The 27972-nt window shown below is 35.1% G+C and overlaps 1 protein-coding gene across 3 annotated transcripts in view; it reads right to left on the reverse strand.

The window, feature by feature from the left end:
• The window catches only part of PPFIA2 (PTPRF interacting protein alpha 2), a 459727-nt gene that overhangs the window by 141042 nt on the left and 290713 nt on the right, over positions 1-27972 (reverse strand). For all 3 annotated transcript variants that reach the window (XM_008710341.2, XM_040637298.1, XM_008710340.2), the window contains one exon: positions 224-340. In XM_008710341.2, the coding sequence (XP_008708563.1) occupies positions 224-340 (117 nt within the window). The remainder of the gene's footprint in view (positions 1-223; positions 341-27972) is intronic.

The raw sequence follows: 27972 nt of genomic DNA on the forward strand, positions 1-27972 counted from the left end.
AATAGCAAGTATTGAGAAATTCAAATATGTATCTATGCATACACACATATGCATTATTTTTAGGAAAATCAAATTAAAAGCAATAAATGAAAAGTCATCATCAACTTTTGACCAACAAATCAAAAAATAATAATGTTATCACATGGACTTCATATTTCATATTTCTGTCAAAGGCTATAGCAAGTAAATATTTCCATGTAGGACCATGTCATATGTGTCATACCTTTTCATGGACTTTCTGACCAGGTTCCATCCCTTCAAGATGTTCTGATTCTGTGGACCCCTCACTTGATGCCATTTTTCTTTGTATATGAACATTTTGTTCACGCAAGGCAACAATCTGCAAAATAAAAGCACTATGCCTTAAAAATCTAAAATAGAGCATAAAGTCTAGAAAAACTGAATTTATTCAAATGTGGTTAAGAACTAATGAACACAAACAAATAATTAGAAAATAAGCATTAAATTTTACTCAGATTATTACTTAAAATATTTTTAACATTTATGTTAGCATTTTGAATAATAATTATATGAATATGAAATATACTGAAGAAAGCATTTTCTAGTTGAAAAATTTATCTATGTAGTTGGAAATGTGTCTAAATTAATGCCATGATCCATGTGTTATTAATTCAGAAGTTACTTTTAAAATTAATTTATGAAATGTGATAAAATTCATACTGGTCTACATTTTTAAAGTATAAAAGAAACAAAAATGAAAATATTGCACGCTGAAGGCTAGTTATGAGCACAGTCATTCACCCTAAGGGGTAGCATATCTGTAATTTTAAAATAAGCAAATACATAAACTGGACTTAATTTTGTGGCACTATCATGAGTACTTAGAATTAAACTGGTCTCATTATCATTATTTTAATGGCTACTATCTTCGTGCTGCTAGTTCAACTATAGTTAATTTGCAGAAGACTTCTCAAAAAGCAATTAACTCTTGAAAATTTTCAGCTCAACTTTACAGACGTATTTTCAACTGAGAAAGATTCTCAGATAGTTGTAGTTTAAGTGATCTTAATAATAAACAGAGGAAAAATAGCATTCTAACATTTTTAAATGGTGTTTTAAAACACAGATGCTATTTGTACATATTTTGGAAGTATTTTACATTAATACCACCACATACTTATTTCATGGCAAATCTTATTATATTATCAACTCAGATACTGAGTTGGTATTAGTTCTTGGGGATATCAATGCCCATAGTATTTAATACACAATAAATAGTCAATCACATATGAGACCAGTATGTCACATAGACCAATAATCACCAAATAAACGTTAAACGTCAAGAAGTTGGGTGGTTGTCCCCATCTCTGCCACTGCTTCAATGCCGAGATGCACAATGCTGTGCTCCTGAGATCAGGTATCTTGTATATGACCTCCAGCATTTGAACATATAGCATTATCCTTTAGTAAGGGCATATCACCAAATAATGAAGAACAACTCTGTAAATACTCTTCTTCTTGAACTGTAATCAGCAAACAACTGGCTCCTTTGCTCTCATTCTTGCCAATCTACAAGCTATCATCCACAGAGCAGCCAGATTCACCTTTGAAACTTAAGTTACATTGTGTCACTCCTTGCGTTCCAAAGAACCTCAATGTTTTCCCAACTTATTTAGCATAAATTTAAACTTCTTAACAAAGTCTAGAATATCTTATATGATTCCCATCAGTCATAATGGCCTCCTTTCTCTCTCTCAAATACACCAGGCTCTTTTTCACCCAGATTTTAGGAACTTAATCTTCCTGCCTGAAACATGCTATCCCAGCTCAGACCACAGTTAACACAATTCCAGCTTTCAAAATTCAGCTGAAATACCATTCCTCAGAGAAAAACATATCTTGCCATCAACCACTTGTTATAGTTTCCCTATGTATTATTGTGTGTATTTCATTGATTAAAATATAATATTATTTTCCTTTATTTACTTAATCACTTTGCTTGGTTATTTAGCTATCAGAAGTCCTAATGATAACTCAGGGAAAACGATTTTCAAAGGAATACCTTATTGAAAACATTTTCATATGAAGCAGCACATCATATTATGTGCAAGGTTTATTTTACTCAATAAAAATGTGTTGACTTAAATAATGATTGGGTAGGGATAAACAAAGAATGTAAACCTAATTCATTCAGAAGTAACAAAAGATAATGATTTAGAGTGTGTGGGAACCTTCAGAGACATTTCTCTGATGTTAGCACAGAAATGGATTATATCAAAGGAACAATAAGAGTAAAATAGTCCCTTGGTATATCATTTTTATATTACATTCTTAACATCTTGTCTCTTGAATGAAAGAATAATATTATATTATCATCATTACATAATGAACTTTTATTATGAATTTTTAAAAATTTAAGCATTGTACACTGACATTCCACTAAGATAACATCCATGACTTAACAAATATGTTGACAAAGGTAACAATAAACTTTAAAATTCTATGCATTTTCTTCCATTATTTAATCTACATAGAAGGGAAGAGAAACTTTTTAAAAAAATTAAACACCAAATTTAGCTCTGTTTTCAGAATAATTTCTACTGGTTTAGTAATTCAAATAAATTTTAAACACTGCCTAGTGCCTAAAATAAAGCAGGCCCTCTAAAAGGTTTACTGAATGACTCAGTGAATTAATGACCTAAATAATAATACTAATAAAGTCAAAACACCAAATTCACATGGAAAACACTGTATGCAAATATAAGTGTGCAGCTATGTTAAAAAAATGACAAACTTCAGGTGTTTTACAAAGTATACACATGACAGTTCTAAGACATAACTTTCACCAACCAACATGCAAATCCTACTTTTTTTGTTGTTTTTAATCAAGTGCACAAATTAGGTTTTTGAAACAGGAGAACAGATGTAGAATCCTCTATATTCTTTATCACTGTTAAATGATTTTATTCTGTTCTATTTTTGCCCAATAACAAATTATCCTGAGGAGTTATGAAAGCAAAGCTTCAGCATCTGATTTAATTGTAGGTGTTAATAATCTTGATTCTTTCTTTCACAAGGGAAAAAGTGAGAGGTTCTCTCCTGTGAATGCAACGTTGGGGGTTGGGCCTCTTTAATGTGTTCAAAGGGCAGAGAAGTTCACCTAGAAATCACAGGGGTTCCAGGTAGCAGAGGCCTCTTTAGGAAATTCTGCCAGCTGGCTTAAGAAGCAAATGCAGGAGATGGCTTGAGAACTAGCTTGGAAGCAGAAGCAGAATGAAAAGAAGGTGACGGCCCCCAAACATTCTTTGGGCTCTCACTGACAGGGAATGCTGTCAAAGGGTGGGGACAGTGACTTGTCCAGGATACCAAAGCAGGCCTGGATCCTTCACTGCTGAACAGCATGACCTACTACAAATGAGATGGCATGGCAGGTGGGAGGAATCACTTCTGGGTAGTCTCTGTGGCTTACCTAGTTGTTATGTAACGGCAAGAAAGTACTGGATACTCACCATGTGCCAAGCACTGTGCTAAACTATTTTAATCTACAAAATAGTTTTTATGATCCACACTTAACAAGTGATTAAACTGAGATAAACAGAGTGTGATGAGAACTAAGTAGGAATCAAATAAAAGTTAACTCCTTATCTTGACACCTTCTACTTTCTGTCAAGTTGCCTCACGTGGCTTACATCAGGGGAAATTCATAGTGGGTGGGGATGGGAAGCAAACATTTCCCTTCCAAGTACTTCTACCTCCCCATCCTGGAATCCTTTGTATATCATTAAGGTATGGACCCCTCCCTGGAGAGATTCACATCCAGGCATAGTTGTACCCACGTTTTCAGTTTATCAATCCACTGAAGGCCCATGGAACTCTGGTCAAGGGCACTGCCCCACAGTCATTTTAATTGATCAACCATGATTTGTCAACTGTTCGCTGACATTTGTTTTTAAATGCTCAGCATCCCTTCAATATCACTGTTGTTAACAACATCTTACATTTTCACTATAGAATCTTCCTTCCCTACTCTAGAGACCGTCAGTCAGGGGGCCAGAGCTCAGGGCAAATGGATGGGCACATGATCAAAGCCAGGGAAATCAGAATATTCCTTGAGATGTTTCTGGCAGAGATATGGGGGAAGATTCGTTTTCTACTATGGGGGTTAAGCTGGTAAGGTATGATCAAGATGGCTGTTTGCCATTAGTTCTAGTCCATGGAGAAAAGCACATGAAAAAGATAGAGCCCTGATGAATCACATCTGCTCCTGATTCTAGCCATTCTTAAATCATCTCTACCCCTGGCGTTTCATTAATATGAGCCCCAAATTTCTCTGTTTTGCTCAAACTTGCTTTTCCGTGACTTATAACTGGACGTGCCCTTAAAAATATCACAAGGGACATGGAAGGCAACACAGAGCATGGAATTTCTAAGTGGAGATTTTGAAGAACGACGAAGAATTTACCAGCTGGGGACAATAGGAGAAAAGTGTTCAGGTGGATAGAAGAACATGAGCTCTTTGTGTTCCTAGTACTACAGGTTGTTTAATATTCCTGTGGCAAACATTAGCTGGATGAAGATAAAAGAATGACAGGAGACTAAAAAACTGAAGTACTTCAACTAAAACTCTGGCATCCGTGTGCTTCATGCTCTCTGGCTTATTGCTTCGCCTCGACCCTTACTTGTGTTTCCTGATTACTCATTTAGTCTGAGAGCCTGACTCATTGTGTCTAGGCATTTCCAAACCCATGATATTTCCAAGCCAATCTTCCAAGTTTTGTTCCTGCCTTTGCCTCTGTCAGATTGTTTTTGGTTCCTGGATGGGGGCTTGTCACCAGAAGGACCAAACCATGATTAGAAGCTTGGAGTTAATGACTGATCATGCCTATATGATGAAACTTCCATAAAGATCCCAAAGTATGGGGGTCAGTGAGCTTCCAGGTTGGTGAACATAACATATCCATGTGCCGGGAGAGTGACACACCCCCAACTCCACAGGGACAGAAATTCCTGGGCTTGGGACCCTCCCAGACCTTGCCCTGTTTCTCTTCATCTGGCTGTTCATCTGTATTCTTTAATAAACTGGTAAATGTAACGGTTTTCCTGAGTTCTTTGAGCTGCTCTAGCAAATTAATAGAATCCAAAGACAGGGTTATGAGAACCCCTGATTTACAGCGAAATCAGTCAGAAACACAGGTGACAACTTTTATTTGCAACTTACATCTGAGATTGGTGGGGGGATGGGATAACTGGGTGATGGGCATTAAGGAGGGCACGTGATGTGATGAGCACCGGGTGTTATATGCAACTAATGAATAATTGACAATTACATCAAAAACTAATGATGTATTATATGTTGGTTAATTGAATTTAAATAAAAATTAAAAAAAAAACACAAACAACTGACATCTGAAGTGGAAGGGAGTAGTCATGTGGGACTGAGCCTTTAACATGTGGGATCTGACACTATCTCCAGGAAGTATCAGAATTAAGCTAAATTGTAGGACACCCAATGGTGTCTCAGTGAATGCCTGGTGGAAGAAGGCTTTCCTCCCACCCATCCACACCCACATCTGCTGTCAGAAGTGCTGTAAGTGTGGCAGTCATGTGAGAGTAAAGGAGAACCACAGGAGGTGGATTAGGGTTTTCCTCTACACAGCCTTCCTCCTTTTTGACTGCTTCTGAATCACCTTTTAGGTCTTTGCTTATATGTCACCCACGCTGGAATGGGTTCTGGGACCATCCTCCTCTCAGGGATTTAAGTTATATAATTCCTTAGCATTCTCCAAAAACTCATGTTATACAAATGATCACTCTTTATCACAATTAGCTGTTAGTTTTCTGGCTGCCCATTTTGCCACTGAGTGCCTCAAGACCAGAAACTATATCTGATTATTTATTCTGAGTTCTTAAGACACTGGTTAACAAGTAGGACACACTCTAGAAATACTTACAGAATGTTGAACAAAAACAGACCATATGAATAGAAAAGACAGGGAGTTAGAAAAACTGGGTGGAAAAGTTCTCAAAAATTTATACATGGAGAAGAAAATTGGTCATTAATGTGGAGGACTATGTGAGACTGAAATCTTCCCAATGTTCATACATGATTAAAAATTAGCAAGGAGTCTTGAGAATGGAAGAACTCACTGAGAAAATAAAGGAAAAATAAGAAGTACTGACCTAGTCTTGAAGGGTATTCATAGCTCTAATGTAAGGAGGCAGACAGGGCAGATGGCACAGGCAACTATAAAGGAGGATAGGAATGGGATCAGGGGAGGGCAGCTTAATGAAAGTTAACCAGACCTTTGTGTCTCATTGTGTCTTAAAATATTACAAAATATTTACAAGTATACTGCAGCCTAGGTAATACAATTTGGGTGCACTGAAGTACATGCTGTGTTTATATGCATTAGATTTAGGAGAGATTTCAGCCAACAGAATTCTTAAAGTGAAAAAAGAAAAGCAATGTAATTTAATTTAATTTTCACTTGGTTTTTCCTTTATTTTTTGAAAATATTAATCTACAGGACATTCCAAAGTTCGACAAGGAAGGCCGAGAAATAAAAAAAAGAAATTTAGAAATTAAGTTTCTAATTAAGAACTACTAGCAATAATAATGGTTGCTATATGTAGAATATCTATTACACGCCACAAATTGCAAAGCAATTTACTAGCATAATCTCTTTTAATGCTCCCAACGGTGTTATAAATTGGGTATTATTATTTTGATTTTACAAATGAAGAACCTAGCACAGAGGGAATAAATAATATACTGAAGGTCACAGAGAAAAAGACGTGACAGAGACAGGTTTCCAATCCAGGTCTGATACCGTCAAAACCTGTTAAGTATTATGTTCTAATGCCTTTTGAAAATTACTGAAGTGATTCACTGCATACACAATCCAAAATTTATCTAGGTCAGGACTACAGCTCTGTGGTCTGATAGCAGGGGCATTTACCTGTCCTGATTTGGCAAAACAATTTAGATGCAGTTAGAAAATATCTTCCATTATTCCCAGGAATAAAAATCATGCTGTTTATATTTTTATCATTTTTATTTATAACTCTTATGTGGCACAGTCATTTCAATTTACTTTGAAAACTGCTCAACTACTGTTTAAGATAAATCATGTCTACTCTTCACCCTAATTCTCCAGGGGTCGTCATTCTGATATTTGTGAATTCATAGCTGCCTTTACCTACTTAACAACAACTTCCAGACAGTGCCCATGTCTAATTAACAAAGATTCTTTTCATCTATTTTTACCCCAAAGTCAATTAGCAATTCCAAGAGTGAGACTTACAGAAGTCTCACTACACTAACACATAATTTGCTTCTACACATATACTTATTCTAATTTAGCTGAATTCCATGCTTAGATTCCACTGACACTGCAACATGAAAAAGCAAAGAAAAGTAACTAGTAGAATAGTAGAGATTTACGATTTACGCTTAAGCAATTCTCCAGCTGCAATAGTTTGGATTTGTGTTGTTATATGGATTTGTGTTAACTGGGAAACTATAAAGATTGAGATACTTACTCAAACAGAATTAAGGACCCCGAGCCAATAGCTATTTCACTTTCCAGCACTAGGTCTTGGCCATTGATCTGTAAGCACCACTAAAGCATACTAAAACCCGTGTAAAACAACTTCATAGACTCTAACGCAGTTTGATCAGGTCCCATGTAACATTCATTTTCAATGTTTTTCAGTGAGCGACTGACAATCTGTGAAACTGAGCAGATTCAATGAATGATCGAATTGTTTTGAGAAGAGAATCAGAGGTTTCCACTGTGAGATTTTGCCTCTTGTCAAATTTAGAAAAGAGTTACTTAATCGATGGTTTAATGTATGAATCCATTTATCCTAATAAATGACCAAATAGCTTGGAGGCAGAAAACATAGATTCACTTCGTGGTTGTTTCAAATTTTTACCACTATACTACCTCTATTCAGTGACAAATATTTATTGAATAAATGAGAACACATTATATACCTTTATTTTTAACACGCTCCACTTTGGCTGACCAGCCTTCCCAATTCCCATTAGATGAACTGGCTGGGTACTCAAATTTAAGCGCACATCACCAGTAAGTTTCTGGTGATTCTTTGATGGAAAACACAGGACATGAATTTTGGCTATTTCCAAATTCTACATATGAACTGATTTTGCTTATACTTAAAAACATAAGAATTCCTTGTGTAGTTTTTAATGGTGAAAAAAAATCCTTTTAACAATGATATTAGAGGGGCACCTGGGTGGCTCAATCGGTTGATTTGGGGTTCAAGTCAAGATCTCAGGGTCATGGGATTGAGCCCCTTATCTGGCTCTGCGCTGAGCGTGGAGTCGGCTTGATATTCTCTCTCCCTCTCCCTTTGCCCCTCCACCCACTCACACTCTCCATCTCTCTCTAAAACAAATACATAAAATCTTTAAAAAAACCCAATAATATTAAAATTTTTAAAGCCCATTTTTAAAACAATAACTGGCATGCAAAACTCTCAGTATTAGTTTTAAGTTTAAGACAATGGTTGCAATAACAATAGGATTTCGAATGTTTGCTTAGGTAGATTTGTTTTTGCATGGAATACTTATGGTATTCATTTTCAGTGTAATAATATCCAATAATATTAATTTCAATAGCTATATTTTAATATAGTTATTGATATTTAATTCTACTATAAATTACAATTCTCTATGAAACTATCTCTATTCTGTTCATCTAACTGGTATTTCAGTCATTCTATTTTTTGATACTTGGTCACGCTTTATTTTAATTTATTTCCATTATTCAAATATTTCTCTAATATTTAAAATGATATGTCAAATCCTGGCATTTTCATTGGGGACATATAAACGACTACAGGACATACAAAATAACTTAAAATGGAGAGAATTAGTGGAGAATTGTTGAGGCACAGGACTGCAATTGTAGCAGGTTAGCAGCTAAGAGTGGCATAAAATGGAAGAACAGTAATAAAAATGACCAAGGAAGCTGCTAATCTGGTGAAGTACAAGAATTAATGAAGAGAATAAAAGCAAAAAAAGTCCTTAAGAATTTTCCAAAAGTATCAGTAATAGGTAAACATATTCTGAACAAATTATATTTATCACTGCAGGAAAGCAAGCCTCAATTTAAAATATAAATAAGCAAAAAAAAAAAAAAAGAGAGAGAGAGAAAGGGGTGAAGAATATTCACTGAGGTAAACAAATAATGCTGATAAGTATAACAACAAGTGTAAACAATTGCAATATAATTCAGTATTGAGTGCTGAGAATGTTGGCAGCAGTTTAGTTAAAAGTTGTGAATGTCATGAAAAAAATACACTGCAATATCCATCATCCAGGAAGATGGCAGTTACTAATAACTCCTCCCCTCCCTGAAGACAGCAGAATCCTATTTGAAAATAAACTGTTAAATTAATTAAACAGGGAGGCCATTAGGCTGAGGTGGCTCTAATGCCATGACATACTACATAAGCAAACCAAAATGTGACCCTGAAAATTCCACAAGGTTAAGGAACCAAAATGCCAAGGACAGCCAATCACAACAGCCCACTAGGCTTTACAAGAGCCAATCAAATAATATCCTTTCTTTGCATTGGCACTCTCTCTACACAGTGTGTCTCTGCCCCCCGACCCCCAACCCATCCTGGGGGGGGGCGGACTTCTAACCATTTCCAGTTTGACCCTGCTGCTTAATTTGAATGGATTTTTGCATAAAGAAACTTTCAGAATTTTTAATATGCTTCAGTTTATCTTTTAACATGTCTCACAATGAAAAAAACAAATAGGAGTTACTAAAGGCATTGCTTATCATAAAGGACATGTTGGCATAGAACAGAGGTTTCCTTCAAGATACTTCCCACAATCACTAGGCCCCTTACCTCCCTAAAGTCAGAAGCAAAAAAAAAAAAAAAAAAAAGGCTAATTTGACATGGCCTTCAGTGAGGGCAGGACAACTGAACTGCAGTAATTATCCCACACCCTCCAAGTAAAAAAAAAAAAAAAAGCAAAAATGAGGAGATCAAGTCATGCTGAGAGTCCCAGCAATGTAAATGGTCCAATGGGTCCAGACATGATTAGTTTATAGAGTAGCCAGTAAGCTCTGTGAATGAGAGCCTGTCTTTAAAAGTCTCAATAAATGTTTATTTTTTATGAAATATGTTAAGACATGAATAAAAGTTTCTACTTTAGTTATGTATACTGAGAAATATTAAAATGCTTTGAACAAATATTGATTATTAAATTAATAAAGGTAAATCTACCTAATACTGATCATGTTTCTGTCATCTGTTTATTCAAGAGTGAATCATACGCTATCAGGAATTTTTGGATGTTTTAGAATGAAATTTCCACTTTAACAATCCAAACACACTGTATTTCCATCCACAAATATTTGAATCTTTTAAAATGTCACATTAAAATTAATGTCTCTGATCTGAGTAGTGACCAGGCCGCCACCCTGCTTAGCTTCTGAGATCAGACAAAAGATTCAGCACACTCGGGGCGGGGGAATGGGGAGTTGTTGCTCACTGAATATAAAGTCTCAGTAATGCAAGGTGAATACATTCTAGAGACTGCTTACAACATAGGTGCCCTTAGTTAATAATATGGTATTGTGCACTTTAACATATGCTGAGAAGACAGTTCTCTTATTAAGAGAATTATAGAAACTATAGAAAAGCATTATAGAATTATAGAATTATAGAAATTATAGAAAAGAATTATAGAAATTATAGAAAAGCATTATTATAGAAACAAAAATAAAAACAAAACACACCAACAAAAGAACACAAGAACATTGCTGGAGGTGATGGATAAGTTCAGTACCTTGATTGTGGTGATGGTATTAATGAGTATATACGTAAGTCTGAACTCATCAAAATGTATACATTAAATAGGTACAATTTTTGTATACCAATTATACCTCGATAACACTTAAAAAAGACATATGGCCAATAAAGATATAAAAAATAATAAATAAGGGGCGCCTGGGTGGCACAGCAGTTAAGTGTCTGCCTTCGGCTCAGGGCGTGATCCCGGCGTTCTGGGATCGAGCCCCACATCAGGCTCCTCCGCTAGCAGCCTGCTTCTTCCTCTCCCACTCCCCCTGCTCGTGTTCCCTCTCTCGCTGGCTGTCTCCATCTCTGTCGAATAAATAAATAAAATCTTTAAAAAAATAATAATAATAAATAAAAGTAACCTTCTTGAAGATAGACTGTATTCCCTTTCAGCACCATTAGATTTGATCTCCTCAGCCAGGCATGGCTAACACCGTGAATACACACTTTGGTTTTTTGTTGTCCCTTCCACCTTTTTTTCCCCAGTCAGGCCAAAAGTGACAAAATTATAGGCTATGTCCTGGAACAATTCTTTTTAGCTCCGATATGGTAAGGGAAAAAGTCTTAAGGAAAAGAAAAGCATTTCAAGGTGCTTGAAAAGCACTGGAGAAAATGCAGAAGGCAGAAACAATATCCATTAGTCATTCTTGCATATAAAAAAGGAAGCCAGGGCAATACAAAGAGTTTCCATTTAGTTGTTTCTTAGAAATAACAAAAGAAGCATACTAAACCCATTATTCTGAACAATTCCTTTTAAAGTAACCTATTTGCTTGGGTTCTAATGGCAATAATCATGTGCTACCTTCTTCTGCACACATTCCAGTTTTATTTTTATGTGATTTTTAAATGTGTATATATTATAAAATGTCAGAATGGAAAAGGACCAGAACTCATGTGGTCTTTACACTTTATTTCCATGGATAAAGAAAATAAAGTTTACAGAGAATGAAGGATAAACCTTTCTCTGCCCCCCCCCGCAAACTTCACCTAATTAGTCCCACTGTGGGACACACACTCCATCTCTCTGGACCTCAGTTCAATCATCTTTAAAAGGAGTTGGACAGTATCACAGCTAAAAAAAAAAATCAGTATCAATATCAAAAATACTTACTGAAAGATACTTCTGCCAATCACAGTTTTAAGCACTTCACATTATTTAAACCTCACAATAACCTTAGAAGTTCATAATGAGGTTTGAGCTAATTGAGGCAAAGAGGATACAGGAAATTGTCTAATGTCACAGAGCTAGCAAATGGCAGAACCACTTAGGGAGAAGGTAAATTCCCCTGCGGGGTAGTTACAGCTCCTGTTTGCAGTGTGTTGCTTCTTTCCTTTCTTGTCCTCACCCTTCTTTTCTCAACCAGGGCAGAATTTATTTACAGCACCCAATTAAGTATTCCATAGAGAAGAGGGTTTTAAACTTGCCACATTCCTCCCACTTGTCCATACTAACTTCTAACTACTCCTTATATCTCTTTTCACAGAGTATCAGGTATTCGTTGTTTGGTTCCTTCCTATTTCTATTGTGTTACTTATCTCACTGTTTTGTAATCTCCTGTTTATGGGTTCTATATTCAATGGTTCATGTTATATTTAGGTCCAGATTCTTGTTAACAGTTCAAAATCACATGCATCAAAATTTCCTATGATGCTTATTAAAAATGTGGACTCCATTTTAAAGAATCTGAATTTGAATCTACTTCCAGGTGATCATCATACACCCTTCAGTCTGAGGACCAGTGTCAATTCAGGGCTTTTCTCTTACCTATTGTGCAGGTACAGGAAAAGCCCAGCGAAAAGCCAAGGCCAGTGACAGTGAGCCTCCAGGACAAGCCCTAAGTAATCACCTGGTGTGGGGGTAATCAACTACAGTCCTCAGGCAGCCCATTTTTGTCAGGCTGGCCGGCTAAAAATGGTTTGTACATGTTTGAATGGTTAGAAAAAAATCAAAAGAAAGATAATACTTGGTGACACATAGAAATTATAAGAAATTCAATTTTCAGGGTTCCTAAATCCACTTTTATTGGAGCACGGCCAAGCTCATTTGTTTACATGATTGTCTATGATAGTTTTCATTCCATAGTAGTAGAACAGTCGTGACAGAGACCATATGGGCCACAGAGCCTAAAATATTTACTAGATGGCTCTTTATAGAAGAGTTTGGTGATCCCTGATATAGTAGCTCATGCCTATCTTTTTTTTAAAAAACAGCATAGAGTATATAGTCAATGATATCATAATAGAGACATATGGGGACAGATGACGGCTACGCTTGTGGTGAGCATAGCATCATGTGGAAACTCGTGGAATCGCTATGGTGTACACCTGAAACTAACGTAACATTCTGTGTCAACTATGCTCAAATAACAAATAAACAATTTCAGAACTGTTGAAATGGACCCAGTGAAAGTCAGAACTGTAACTCCATTTCCTGAGTTTTAGACTTAACATTTTTTATTCACTTTCACAGTTTCTAATGTCATTTAAATCAGTAGAAACACAGGCTAGCTTATCCCTGAAAATGAAATTGCTTAATGAAGTAAATATGTTTTTTTTGTATGCTCTTTGGAATTCTCTGGTCAAAATAGGAATGTTTTGGATGACATGATGACATTGATTAATGATATTACTAATGAACTGAGAGAACAAAGAAATATCTTAAAAAATAATTGTGGATTGCATTTACAATAGTCTCTATCATAGCCCTGTGAAATTTGTTTCATAGAATTTATCACTATCTAAAAGCATTTTTAAATTTATATGTTTCTAATACAAGGTCTTTGATTGAGGCAAGGGCAACTTCTGACTTGGTTACGGGTATGTCCTCAAGGCCCAAAGCAGTACTTAGTACCTGTCCAGGGGATAAGACAAAGTGTTGATTAAGAGTATGAGATATGAAGTAGAATTCTGGTTCTGCCATGTTCTGTCAGTACAAACTTGAACAAGTTACCTTCTCTGAGCTTCAGTTTCCTTTTCTGTAAATAATGTTTGCAATACCAGCCTCAGAGATTAATAATATGAAGATAAAACTAGTTAAAATTCACAAAACACTTAGAAGAGAGCCTCTGTGGGTATTCTATAATTATTAATTGTAATTATTGTTTTAATAAATGTTTGTTAGTGAATGTCACTTCTGCTAAATATAAGATCTTAAATTATTATCCTTATATACATTTTTGATTAATCATTTTTCATGGTCTTCAAATTTGTTATTTTGATTTTGCTACTTTTTATTTCTACTTACTCACTGCTAGTATAGGAATGCTACTGATATTTGTGTACATATTTTTACATGACTTTATTCAATTTACTAATGAATCCCAAGCATTCTTTATATGCCACATGTTCTAGATGCTCCTTATTAATATATTATATTATATATTATCTAATGTTAACTAACTTACTATTATATTAATACATTAATATCCATTCCCCCAATCTTTAGCCATAGAACTCCTACATATGGCCACCTGACTGAGAATGCACTTGTTGGTCTCTTTTACAGCTCCAAGTGATTGTGAAACCAAGTTTTGTTCAATGGGATGTAAGCAAAAATCATGTGTACTGCTTCCTTATCATGTCCCTAAAATTTATCTTAATATACATTTTGATCCTCTTCCATATCCTGCTTGCTAGAAGTGGTGGCAACTGTGGCAGGCACTCCAACCCAAAGATAGAGTCATTATGTGTGTGTATGTGTCAGTTGAGCCAATAAAAGTTGTGATAAACTCTCAGTGAGAAAGGATAAAAGCAACTTGCCCAAATGGATGTTATAATTTAGAACCAGCTGTATATTTTAGAAGGACTATATTGAGTTTACATACAGATAAAATTACTTTGGTGGTTAGAGGAAGTATGTATAAGATTATGCACTCTACTTGTGATGAGAGTAATTCTGACACAAATGGAAGGAGCTTCTTTAAATATCAAGGGAGCACGGATGGTCCTCAGCAGTAAATTCAATAACCACTAGGATTTCTCCCATTATGGTCAGAAGTGTGCAAAGATAGAAGAGCACCATGTTGAACTGGGGGCTTTGCTATGAAGTGGTCAGGATGGACAGATGGACCTTAATATTCTACCACAAATACCCAGAAGGCAATGTGACTCAGAGTTGGATGTTAGTTCAGTCACGCAAGCAAATCAGAGTGCATATTAGAACTGGGTTATTGTCTGAATGACTAGAGCTAGGAAATAGGACCTGAGTTTAAGTTGATTAAATACTTATCTCATCAGCATCCTCTTGCAGCAAATCAGGACTTAGTCCTACACCCATAAATAACTCCCACATTAAGCCTATATGTGTCATCCTTTGAACCTTTGTTTGATACCTGAAATAGTGTTTTGAGCATGTTAATTTCATTTGTAAAGAAAATTTTCTGATGAACGTAGTTATACTTTCCAAATCATGTCCCTAGAGTTCTAACTAGCTTTAGGAAGAATGGTTCTAATTATTTGCACAGCATTTTAATCATCCTTTCATGGGACAACTTCTATGCGTCTCTCAAATTATCCTCATTAGAGAAGTGAGAATCATCACCATTTTGATTATCAACATGATATTTATCATTTATTGAGTAACTGTTATATTAATTGTGCTACATTTTTTACTTTGTGTTATTTCATTATTACAATAGGCTTATAAGTAGTTATTGATCTCATTCATATTTTACTGATACACATTCACCATTTTAAAAATGTTAACTGACTTAGGGGTCCTGGGTGGCTCAGTCGGTTAAACGTCTGACTCTTGATTTCAGCTCAAACCATGATCTCAGGGTTGTGGGACTGAGCCCCACATTGAGCTCTGTACAGAGTGTGGAGCCTGCTTGAGATCCTCTCTCCCTCTCTCCCTGCCCCCCCCACCACCATTTACGCACATACTCTCTCTCTCAAAATAAAATAAAATAGATAGATAGATAGATAAATAAATAAATGTTAACTGACTTATGTCAAATCACTTAGCTTATAAATGGCAGGATAGGAAGTCAAACCTATGTCTGTCTGCTTCAAAGCCCATAATTTTTCTCTACTATATACTCACTCTAGTTCTCAACTTAGGTTTTCATCAGAATCAATTATAACACTTTTTCTTTTATTTTTTAAGTGAAGATAGCCAGGTCTCATGCTAACAATGGGTAAGAATTTCTAGATACATTTACATTTTTTCAAATGCTTTAAAGATGATGTTGGTTGAAAACTATTCCACTATGGTGTATTTCCTCTCCATTTATTTATTCTTTTTGGTGACATCCTAAATATCCAAAAGAATTGATTAAAAAAAAAAAGGATACCAGAGCTTCAGTGGACTGCTCTTCTTTGACTATTAAAATATTAACGGGGCACCTGGGTGGCTCAGTCAGTTAAGAGACTTCCTTCGGCTCAGGTCATGATCCCAGGGTCCTGGGACTGAGCCCCGAGTCAGGCTCCCTACTCAGTGGGGAGTCTGCTTCTCCCTCTTCTTTTGCCCCTCCCCCTGCTTGAGCTCTCTCTCGCTCTCTCACTCTCTCTCAAATAAATAAAATCTTTAAAAATAAATAAGTTAATAAAATATTAACTTACTTTCTTCCCCCAGCTGTTTTATTCAGCCTATGAAAACATACAGAAGCATTAGTGAGGGTACAAGTCCATCCAATCACTTAGATAGATAGTAGCTATACTTCTGGGAATTGGTGGGGAATAACCAAAACTTTATGAAGAGTTTTGAAAAGTAAGGATTTGAAGAAATTAATAGACCCAAGAAAAGATCAGTGGCTCAATAATTTACTAGTTTTGTATTTCAGGTGAGTTACTTGAAGTTTCAGAACCATGTTTCAGCATCTTTAAAATGGTGACAATACTTCCTGCCTTGTAACGTGTTGACGCAATAACAGAATCTCAATAAATTTTCACTAACAGTGAATTGCTAGTAACAACAGCAATTATGTCATGATGTGGGGATTCATAAACCTGAGAGGAGAGGTAACTGATTGAATCTGCCTAAAAGAGGGTGGAAAAGCACCACCCTAGTGTTTCACCCATCCTAATGTCTCACAAAGTAGGTGCCCCCAAAATATTTCTAATGACACTATAATCTGTTTTGCAATTTTTCTCATAAAAGACTATATATTTACCTTTCTCACTCTCTCATGCTTTTCCTGATTTTATAAAACTTTCTCAACACATATTCAGATCCTACTTATAAGTTATTATCCTCCTTATCTCCCACTGGCAGTGTTTTCTAGGTGAAAAATAAGATATTTGCTTTATCAACGTGTTATTAAATAAGGAGATATTATCAGCACTTACTGTTTGTAAAAATCTTCAATTAAAATAAAAAGTTAAGATAATTTATTGCCGTATAGTAAAATTTTGGCCTTTCTCTCAGCTTTTAGGAGGTGATCTGTGCCATGCCTTATAGGAATGTCTTTGTTTAGAGTAAGGTCTGGCCACAGTGGTTCCTAGGATGGGACATATAATACTTGGGGGCTGTTCATGCCAGAAAGGCCAATCACATTACTTAGGAGGTTTTGCATCTTGACTTGGAGGCTGAGATCAGCCATATGAACAATCAATCAGTCATGTTTACGTAAGGAAATCCTAATAAAAACTCTGGACATCAAAGCTTTGGTGAGCTTCTTTGGTTAGCAGTGCTCTGTGCATATCGTTATGCACTGATTCTAGGAAGTAATACATCCTGAGAACAACGGAAGCTAAGTCTTTGGAGCCCTCCTGGACTCTGCCCTATGTGCTTCTTTCCTGGGCTGATTTTGATCCGTATCCTTTCCTTATAATAAGCCATGCTATGAGTATAACAGCTTTCAGTGAGTTCTGTGAGTCTCTCTAGTGAATTATTCAATCTGGGAGTAGGTTTTCACACCCCTTGAACTTGCAGTTGGTGTCTGAAGTGAGGCTAGTCTTGTGGGGGACTGTGCCTTCAAACTTTGCAGTTTGGCTAAGTGATGTTCTAAATGTTTGTATCCCCTTCAAAATTCATATGCTGAAATCCTAACTCCTAGTGTGATGGTATTAGCAGGTGAGGCCTTTGAGGGTGATGAGTTCATGTGGGCACAACCCTTATGACTGAGATTAGTGCCATTATAAAAGAGAACCCAGAGAATTCCCTTCCCCATTCAACCATGTGAATACAGAGTGAAAAGATGCCATTTTTTAATCAGTAGTGAGCTCTCACCAGGCACCAGATTTGCCAGCACCTTGACTTTGGACTACTTGGCACCCAGAACTGTGAGAAATGAGTATTTGTTATTTAAGCCACCCACTCTATATGATAGCAGCCTGAAAAGACTGAGACAAACAACATATGATAAATAATAGCTTACCAAATTTGTGTTTTCTGCTATCAAGTTTTTAAAACGTAAAATCATGAGCAGTCAAATTACTATTACAAAAAAGAAAAAGAAAAAAGAAATTAAAGCAATTCTTGCATCCTTTTGTCCATCCATTTCTGTTTAGTGTCTTAAAAGTTTACCTATTTGAAACTTCCAAATTTCTCAACACTTAAGATCCTTTGCTCTTCCCTGACAAAAATGAAATGGGAATAAAGAAGGGCTGAACTTCTTTAATATAATCTGAGGTTTCATATTTTCTACATTAAAAACATAGGGGCAATACAATACTGTCGTGCTATTTACTTTGGAACACTAGTCAAAGTCACTGAATTGAAGTCTACACCAAGAAAAAACACTTAGATGCAAGGTTTAAAATCAAATAATCTTATTTACCCAAATAGCTGCAAATATATAGATGTTTTAGTCTTTTCTACAGAGTTAAATGTTTAATTTCAATCCAAAATTTGACAGTTTGAAGGCTGGCTGATTTAACTAGTTGATTTAACATGTTTTATTGATTTAGTTAACACCTATTTTTAGCTCTCTGTCAATATAAGGAAGCTATGAATCTTGAAATCATCCACAGGAATATAACAAATATGAAGATGTCATGATGAATTTAAGTAACTGGTAGAAGGCAAACTGTTTATTTAGAAACACAGTTTTCACATATAAAAGATTTTGTTATTAAGAGAAAGGCCAGGCAGCTTAGTGGCTACTATTAAACACTCGAATTTCGAGTAGGATATCCTGGTTCTGGATTCCTCCTGCTTTTCTCTTAAGTTAATTGTGATGATTAACTGAAAAATGTGTGTGTGTTTCTGGGAGGATATATAGTGCTTAGCCCAATGCCAAGCACACAATAATCTCTCAAAAAATTGTAGATTGCTATTATTTTTACCAACTGCATAAATAAGTGAATTGCAAAGTAATTTATAAAATGAATGTTGTGCTACAGAATCATCCCATGAATAAATGTTTATTCATCCAAGAAAAGGATATTTAGTCTTGGGTATAAAATAAACTACTGTTATTTTGTTTGTCATCAAGTTCAAATCGTCAACGGAAAATATTTTTCTGCTACTCAACTAATAACTAGCTGATATTAGTCTTTTGAGCCTTATAATAGCAATACAAGTTTAGTATTTCAAGTTTACCAAGTACTTTCTTGTATACAATCTCATCCAAATATCATGCTTTCTTTGAAAGACAGGCTGATCCAAAATGTGTTAGTATTCCATTTCACAGATAAAACTGAGATACTGAGAGAGTAAATAAATTGCCAGGGGCTACAGAATTAGAAAGTGATCAGTCTAAGACTCAACTGGGATCTTTAACTTCAAGCTAAATATTCTTTTTTTTTCTTTTTCCTTTCTCCCTTGTCTCTCACTAAATTTCAGTATTCCATTTTAATTTTTTAAAAGTTTAGTAATCTTTCTCAAGTTGTTAGCTTTAAAATTAATATGAATGCTTTAGTAAACATATGGGTAAAATAAAATGGGTCAATTTATGATCCTTATGATCAAAGTATTAACATCAAGCATTAATAGTAAGAGGAAAAAAAATAGTTTGTAATCTTCATATGCAAGGATTAAACAGCCACATCTCCTATCACAAGAAAAACAAATCCTATGCTTTCATCAGGGAAAGGATTCTAACTTAAACAGGAAAAAGAGTCAAAAAGATTGGCAAAGAGACTTCAAATGTCTCAAGCACGACAGGAGACAACTTTAACCTATATTTTAAACAATTGCTTCACAGAGGTCTTGGAAATAGTAAAAACAGTAGGAGTAGCAAACAGCAATTTCTTTAGCTCTTTTCATTGTTGCCTTTTAACACATGTTGTCATAAGACATCTTGATTTCCTTTTATTTGGAAAGATTCTTTGTGCTGGAACAGTACAATTATCAACAGCAAAGAAGACATTTTCCATTGATGGATATTAGCGTGGGCAATTCACAGTATCTACACTTTTCTTTACCATACAGTATCATCATAAAGGATAATCTAGAGGTATAATAAGCAATTGTAGGCCTCTGTGAATAACTACCGGTTTCACAATGCTGAAGCTTTGAGTTTATCCACATAAAACAAAAAAAAGGACATCACTCAACTATTACTAAACTCTTCCATGCAATAAAATCAATTAAGAACTACACATTTTTCTAATCCAGAATGATACAATTCCAACAGGAAGTATAGGCTTCCAATAAATGGGTCTATGAGAAGGTCATAATAGTTTGCAAGCAAGCTAAAAACGTCACATCAGAGAGTTTTACATTGGGATGTAGGGTGGGAGCTGCAAGATGTCATTACCTTATGCAAACACTGTTGTCATTAAACAAATAATATTTTCAGGTAAGTTTAGCCATGGCAACTTGCTTCAAATGCTAACAAAACACAGAAAAAAACTTGTATTTGAATTTCTGTTAGAATGTTAACTCAAAGTCGGTCATGAAATTGATGAAAATAGTTTCATACATTTACAAACGATGAAAATAAGCTAATCAGCTGAATTAGGCTGTGGTGTACATAAACATACAGGAAGTTAGAAAGCTGTTATAAAATTAATCATTTTTATAAAGGCAGTTACAAGCTTTCATCTCATGGAACTGGGAAAGAGAAAAGGATAAAAAAATCGTAACTGGCAGAGTCATCAAGATAAATAATTATCAATTTTAGGATTCTGAAATAATTTAACTCAAGAACTTTTGCAGTAGTCTCTTTTTTCTACATCTGGAGCTTTCCATTCACAGAAATGGCAGTCTTAATTTGAAGAGGAAAATGACTTGGTCATTTCATTAAATTTGCAAATAAATGATCACGTAACTTCAGATGAGTATTGCTATCCATTCCCCAAAAGCAAATTTCTTTACTAAGTGCCATTTAACAGCCTTCCCACTTTACACATTTTTCTGGATCATCTTCAGCTACTAAATTTCTCTCCAACTATTAACTATTCCTAAGTTGCTTATGGATTTCAGAAGCTTCCTGATTTTTAACCTTGTCAAGTTTTAGAAAAACATTTCACCTCTGGATTGATTCAAAGTGGCCAAAGTCATCTGAAACAACTTTAATTTCATATTCATATTTCTTCCTTTCAAATTATGATGAGTAACAGAACTTCATAGATTTAGATAAGGAAATATCATGGTAGAATACACATTGGTAAGCGGAAACTGGCAATTTTTAGTTTGCTGGGGGATCTCAATGAGAACCTCACCTGAGTCCATCATCTCACAGTAAAATTTCCTTGCTCAGTCTTATTGGCTCTTTGCCATATTCTACATTGCCTTATTTTCCATTTCCTTAAGCTCATAAAAAGTACCTCTGCTCCCATCTCCCTTAGCCGAGAACTCATATTTCCTTGGGAGGAATATCTCTGATAAAATGCCTACGTCTTCTTTTCCCTCCAAATCAAACTTTTGATTCATCTTTACACTACACATTCCATTCTCCTTTCTACATTTTTCAGAGAAAAGAGGTCTACTACCTGCAATTGATCTTGAAACCATGCCCATCCTCTACTGTGGTTGCCCATCAAAAATTGCTTCTCCTTCGTTTCTTCCTTGGCTGAAAACATTTTCAACAGGCTCTCTCTCAATAAGCCCAACTTTTTCAAAATATTTTTAAATAATTTTTATTTTGTTATATTAGTCACCATACAGTACATCCCCAGTTTTTGATGCAATGTTCCATGATTCATTATTTGCATATAACACCCAGTGCACCATGCAATATGCGCCCTCCTTAATACCCATCACTGGACCCAACTTTTTCAAATTTTAACCACCTTTCTCCTTCTTTGTCAAACTTCTCAAAAGAGTATTACTCTTCATCTCTATTTCTAAACTTCTAATGACTCATTCTTTTCATCATAGCTGAAACTGTCTTTACAATTGTTTCCAGTCACCTACTTACAAATCTAATCATCTCATATTAGACATAATTTCTTGTAACTTCATGAAATATTTGACACTGTTGGCCACCTCTAATCTCCACACTTAAAACTCTTTCTCTCTTTCTCCATCTCTCTTTTTTTTTGCTTCACTAACTCTTAACCCAGGTGATTTTTACATCTCTCATTCATCCTTCCCGGACTTTTATTTGCTTTTTAGGATAGGTTCCACCTTTGCCTATATCTATTCACCTTTTCCATGTTTTCCATTCATTTCCATGGATTTCACAAAGAATTGGTTCTAATCCCAACTCAATAAATCATTGTGATGATTTAATGGTGTAATGTATTTAATGTGATGGCCGAAGTCCACAGTCCTGTAAGTCCACCAAATATTGAGCTTGCTCCCTCTAGTTCCTCTCATCATTCTGATCCAATATTCTTCTAAATGCAAATGACACTTGATTTGCCCATGCAAGTTCTTTATTTTTTCCTTAGGAAATGAGACTTCAAGGATAAGGCTGGTTATAGATGAAGTAAAATGAAATGCTAATTTCCTTAAGAAAATTCTAATTGAAAGTTGGTAAATTCACTGCTTGGAATAAACAAACACAGAATGAAAGCAACATAAAAAATATATCTAGATCAGCCTACAATTCAACGTACCAGTTCTTTTTATGTATAATGCAATCATGCAGAAAAGCTTTTAAAATAAGTACACCTGTATATTCAGTGAAAATTAGTCTGTCAATTGAGTTTTTACTGTAACTTCTACACAATCCATTTTGTCTCATTTAAGTAAATAATTTTAAAAGGATATGGGCTTCTGCTAAAGGAGAACACATTGTTAGGAAGTAATCTATTTATTCTTTCTTGCACTTCTTTTTATTGTACACTTGTGTGTGTGTGTGTGTGTGTGTGTGTCTTTCCAATTTTAAGCAGTAACAAAAATACTCTGCAAGAAATAAAGACTTTATTGTATTTTCCATGTCTAAATAACCTGAACTCATTTTTTAAGGACAATGGCCTGGAAAATGTATTCAACATTAACAATACGCTCTATCTCTATGGGGCTATTCAAAGAGGCATAAAATGGCAGCAAACTTTTATCACACACACACACACACACACACACACGTTACTGTTTTGATTCTTTCATTTATATTATTTCCCATTACTAAAAGAACAAAAGAAATGCCAGACATGGTAATGCCTCTGTTCTACACAGTTCAGTATTTTCTGACACTAGTCCCTTCTTTCAAAAAATTATAGTGATTTTTAAAAATCTGAACTATAAAAATAGGACTTTTGCTATCATATGGCTATCATATCCTTTTTTTACCTTTAACTTTTGGAGGTACCACTGGTCTCCAAAATTGAAAATGTGATCATATTTCTTCTCTCCTTAAAAACTCTTGTTGGCTCACTGTTGCCCGTGGGAGGAACCCTAGGCTTCCCCAACTCTGCTCTGCCTACCTCTGCAGCCTAGTCCTCACCCCTCCTCCTTCCTGCTTCCCTTCTTTTCCTCCAAGTCTATCTGGTAAGCTCTTTAGAGTCACCCTTCAAATTCTAGGTAATTTTTTTGCTCTAGAAAGATTTTGAAATTTACTGAGATACAACTGACAAATAATACTGTGTAAGTTTAAGGTACCCAAAGTGGTGATTTGATATATGTACATATTTTTGAATGTTTAGCACAATAAGGATAGTTAATACATCCATCACCCCACATAATTACCATTTTTTAGTTGTTGGTAGTGAAAACATTTAATATCTACTGTCTTAACAAATTTTAAGTATACAATACAGTATCATTAACTATAGTTACCATGCTGTACATCAGATCCCCTAATCTTATTCCTTATAACTGTAAGTTTCCATCCTTTGACAAGCTTCTCCCCATTTCTCCCCTACCTCCAGCCTGGACAACCACCAATCTATTTCTATGAGTTCAACATTTTTAGAATCTACATATACGTGAAGTCATACAGTATTTCTTTGTGTGACGTATTTCACTCAAAATTCATCCATGCTGTTGCAAAAGGCAAAATTTCTCTAGGAAAATGTTTATAACACTATATGCTTTTCCTTCTTTATGCCCATTTAATTAATTACTCTCTTTTGTAATATTAAAAAACCTTATTCTTATTTTATTTTCACATTAGTCATATTGTGAATTTCTTGTGGTAAACTGTACGTAATGTAAAATTTACCATTTTAACCAATTTTAAGTGTAGGGTTTAGTATATTTACATTGTTGTGCAAACATCACCACTATCCATCTTGAGAATTTTTTTCATATTCCCAAACTGAAACTCCATACCCTTGAAATAACAACTTCCCATTACAATTACTTTCAACGTATCTATTTCCTATATTTGTGAGAATTTTGATTCATTAAATATCCGAGTTTTATTAATAGAGTTAAACCTAGTACTTAACTCAATGCCTGGCAAACAGAAGATACCCAATAAATGTTTGCTGAACTGAGGTGTCATGATCAAAATCACACATCAGCTAATTACATCAGCTAGCCAATGCCAATTACGTCAACTTTCCAGCTGTACTCCACTCTAACCTAACACTTCACAAAAGAAAGAAAAAAAGAACATACTTACAGTAGTTTTCACTTTACCAAAACAAAACAAAAATAAACCAAAACAAAACCTGCAACACTTCCTCATTTCATACAGTATGAATTCCACACTTTGGTCACGGCAGGGCGCTCTGAAATCGGAGTCCCCACCTCCCCACCTTCTGAGTCCCCCACCTTCCACTTCCATATCTTTTCACACCCAAATCCTTACTGACACAACACTATCCTTTACTCTTGAAACAGCCAATTTCAGGGCTTTGTTTTTGTTTTTTTTTACCATACTGTCTGCTCAACCTGAAATGTTTTCCCCTAGTTTTAAAGCCAAACCATAGCTTTCCTTCAAGGGTGATCCTTCTCTGATCCTTTAGTTGAGAATAAATACCCTTTCCTTTCTGCATTTTGGGCCTCTATTTTTCATTTACTTAGTTTTGCACTAAGTTATGTCTTACTTACATTTATATATTCATTTTCATTACTTGAGGGCAAATTACATGAAAATTTACATAATGTTTCATTTATCATTTTGTTTTTTCCTATTCCTCCTGTCAGAGACTCAGAACTTTCTGCATTTGGTGGTTACTCAATAATTATATTTGGAAAGAAGAAACATCTTGTTCATTTAACCCATATAATCAATGCATCATTGTTTACTGAGCATGCCTAAGGTTATTTAAATTTTAATACTAAGGAAATGGCAAAGGAACAATGTGAAAACACTGGTTAGAACAAATTCTATACAATGAAATTTGACAAATATATGTTAATCATGAGGTTCATATCACCGTAGTGAATACAATAAGTACAAATGAAAAAGATGCAGTCCATTTTCTCAGGGAACTAAGAACCTAGGCTTAGACAGATCTATAATTAACTCCGATAGTTGTTGAACAGTCATAACAGATGCTGAAGCAAGGAACTTTAGCAATTTTTACTAAGGAGTGATGACTGTTGGCAAGAAATCATAAAATATTTAATTAAAAAGGTAATGTCTGAACTTGAGTTTAAATGGGGAAATATGATTTCAGTGGGTGAATTAGGGTTGTGGAAGCATTCCAAGAGAGACATTACCATAAGTAAGATACAGGAAACATGTTGGCTGATTCAAAAACAATGAATGTAATTATGTTAACAAGACCTCAGAATGACTCAGTCAGGGCAGCAGAGGTAGTAGAAGTTAGAGCTAGATTTATAGGTTAGGACCATTGAAGAGGTTCTTGTTATATGATTATATTATTAACATATGTTAATACAGTATATTATAGCATTATGTTATTAATATATTAATACGGTATTTATTGCATATTAGTATATACTACATATGGGAATGTGTTCTGAGAAATAATCACTATGATTAGAGCTTTGCTTAGCAAGTTTAACCTTGGAGAATTACATAGCATAAAGGGACAGGAAACAAGAATAAATACATACAGTGTAATATAGTGATACAATACAGTGTACAATATAGTGATTCAACACTTCCTTCAACACCTGGTGCTCATCACAAGTGCCCTCTTTAATCCCCATCACCTATTTAACCCATCCCCCACCCACCTCCCCTCTGGTAACAGTCTGTTTATTCTCTACACTTAAGAGTGTTTCTTGTAATATTCCCAGTGAGAATTAATGAACACCTGAACGACAGTGGTTTTAATGTATATGCAAAAAGAAGAGAGTAAATGGATGGGCGGTTGATTACAGATACAGTTAAATGTAGAGACTGGAACTGAGTACAGAGAGTTAAGACAAATTCAGAGATAAGAACATTTTATAGTAGGAGAGAATGGTACCTTAGGAGAAATGACCTCTCTGGTCTGGTCTGTAAAATAATAGTACCAATCTTCCAGGATTATTCTGCTGATACATATTTATTTAGCACAGTGCCTAGGAATTTAAAGCATTCAGTAAATATTACCTATTGTTATTGCTAAGTGATCAACAGAATCATATAGTCATGGAAAATGTTATCTAACTTTAAAATATCTTTATCATTTTTTTATGATATAATGAAGAGTTATTGAAAACACAAATATGACAAATATATAGCACATATACTTATAAGCAGCAGAGACAATGACAGTTTGGTATTTATACTCAAAATTTTTTCTAGTCCTACAATAATGTATTATTATTGCTTGTATTTGTACAACATTGGGACCATTTTATGCAACTTCTTTCTTTTTGTAAAAGAATGTTTTGGAACTCTTCCCAAATTAGAACATATAGTCGCCTCATATTCTTTTGACTAAGGCTACTTATTTCATTGCATTAATGGGCCATAGGGAATCTAAGGGGACACTTGGAAAAACTAGGTGGAGTTCTAGGCCTACCAGTACATATGGTGCCTTTATGTAAATTAGAAAATTTGTTCCCTGTAGGTGATGACGGACATACAGGTGCATATCTTGATTTGCAAACCCTGAGCAAGATTTCAGTCTCTCTGCTTTGCCTCATGCTGGATACCTGTGGCAGAGAACAATCTCTACAACCTAGTGATTAGCAAAGCTGTGTGGAAATGCCAAACCAATGTTTAAAACCTTTTGTGAGGCTCAGAAAAAAGCATAAACTTTGGACTACAGATTTTGTCTTTTTTTTTCCCACAGAAGTCATGGTTGTAGCCTTGGATGTATGAGAAATAGATGAGGATGCCATGGAAGAGTTTATATAAAGGTAAGGTATTAAAGGCTGATAACTCCAAAACATGTATGAGAATGGGACAAGATGAGAGAGACAGAGATAGGGACAGATAGACAGACAGACACAGAAAGAGAATAATGATATACAGATGACAGAATAAACTCTATTAAAATAATATAATGACAGAATAAACTCTACTCTATCATCTTCTCAGACTCTACATATGCATATCTATGTATGAATATATCAAGGTATCACTTGCAGTCTAAACCCCTGCTCTCTGATTTCTCCTTTCTCAATTTTGGAACTGAAATAATTCAGGAATATGTTTGGATAAATTCCTTGCTATCTGAACAGTTATTACCAATAACAAAACTCGGAAATCAAACAGATTCGGATACTATGGTGTCCTCACTTGTCAAGCTTGCTATACGAACTCAGGAAATGCACAGATTTGAATTATAAGGGACGCTTGTAAGTACATTTGAATTTTAATTAAAAATCTGAAGCATCAAACGAAATTTTCCCCCAACCTTTGCTCATTTAGCCATCTGCAGAATTTTGTTCTAGTACCTGATTGTTTTTGTCCATGTTACATATTTTTGTTTGGTTCTTAAGACTGTGTTCTTAAATGTTTTTTTTTATATTAAAAATTGCCCTTTATTTTCTAAAATACTTTCTTCGATTACTTCCTCTAATATTCAAAC

This window comes from Ursus maritimus, unplaced genomic scaffold (assembly GCF_017311325.1).
Source record: "Ursus maritimus isolate PB19 unplaced genomic scaffold, ASM1731132v1 scaffold_21, whole genome shotgun sequence".
NCBI lineage: Eukaryota > Metazoa > Chordata > Mammalia > Carnivora > Ursidae > Ursus > Ursus maritimus.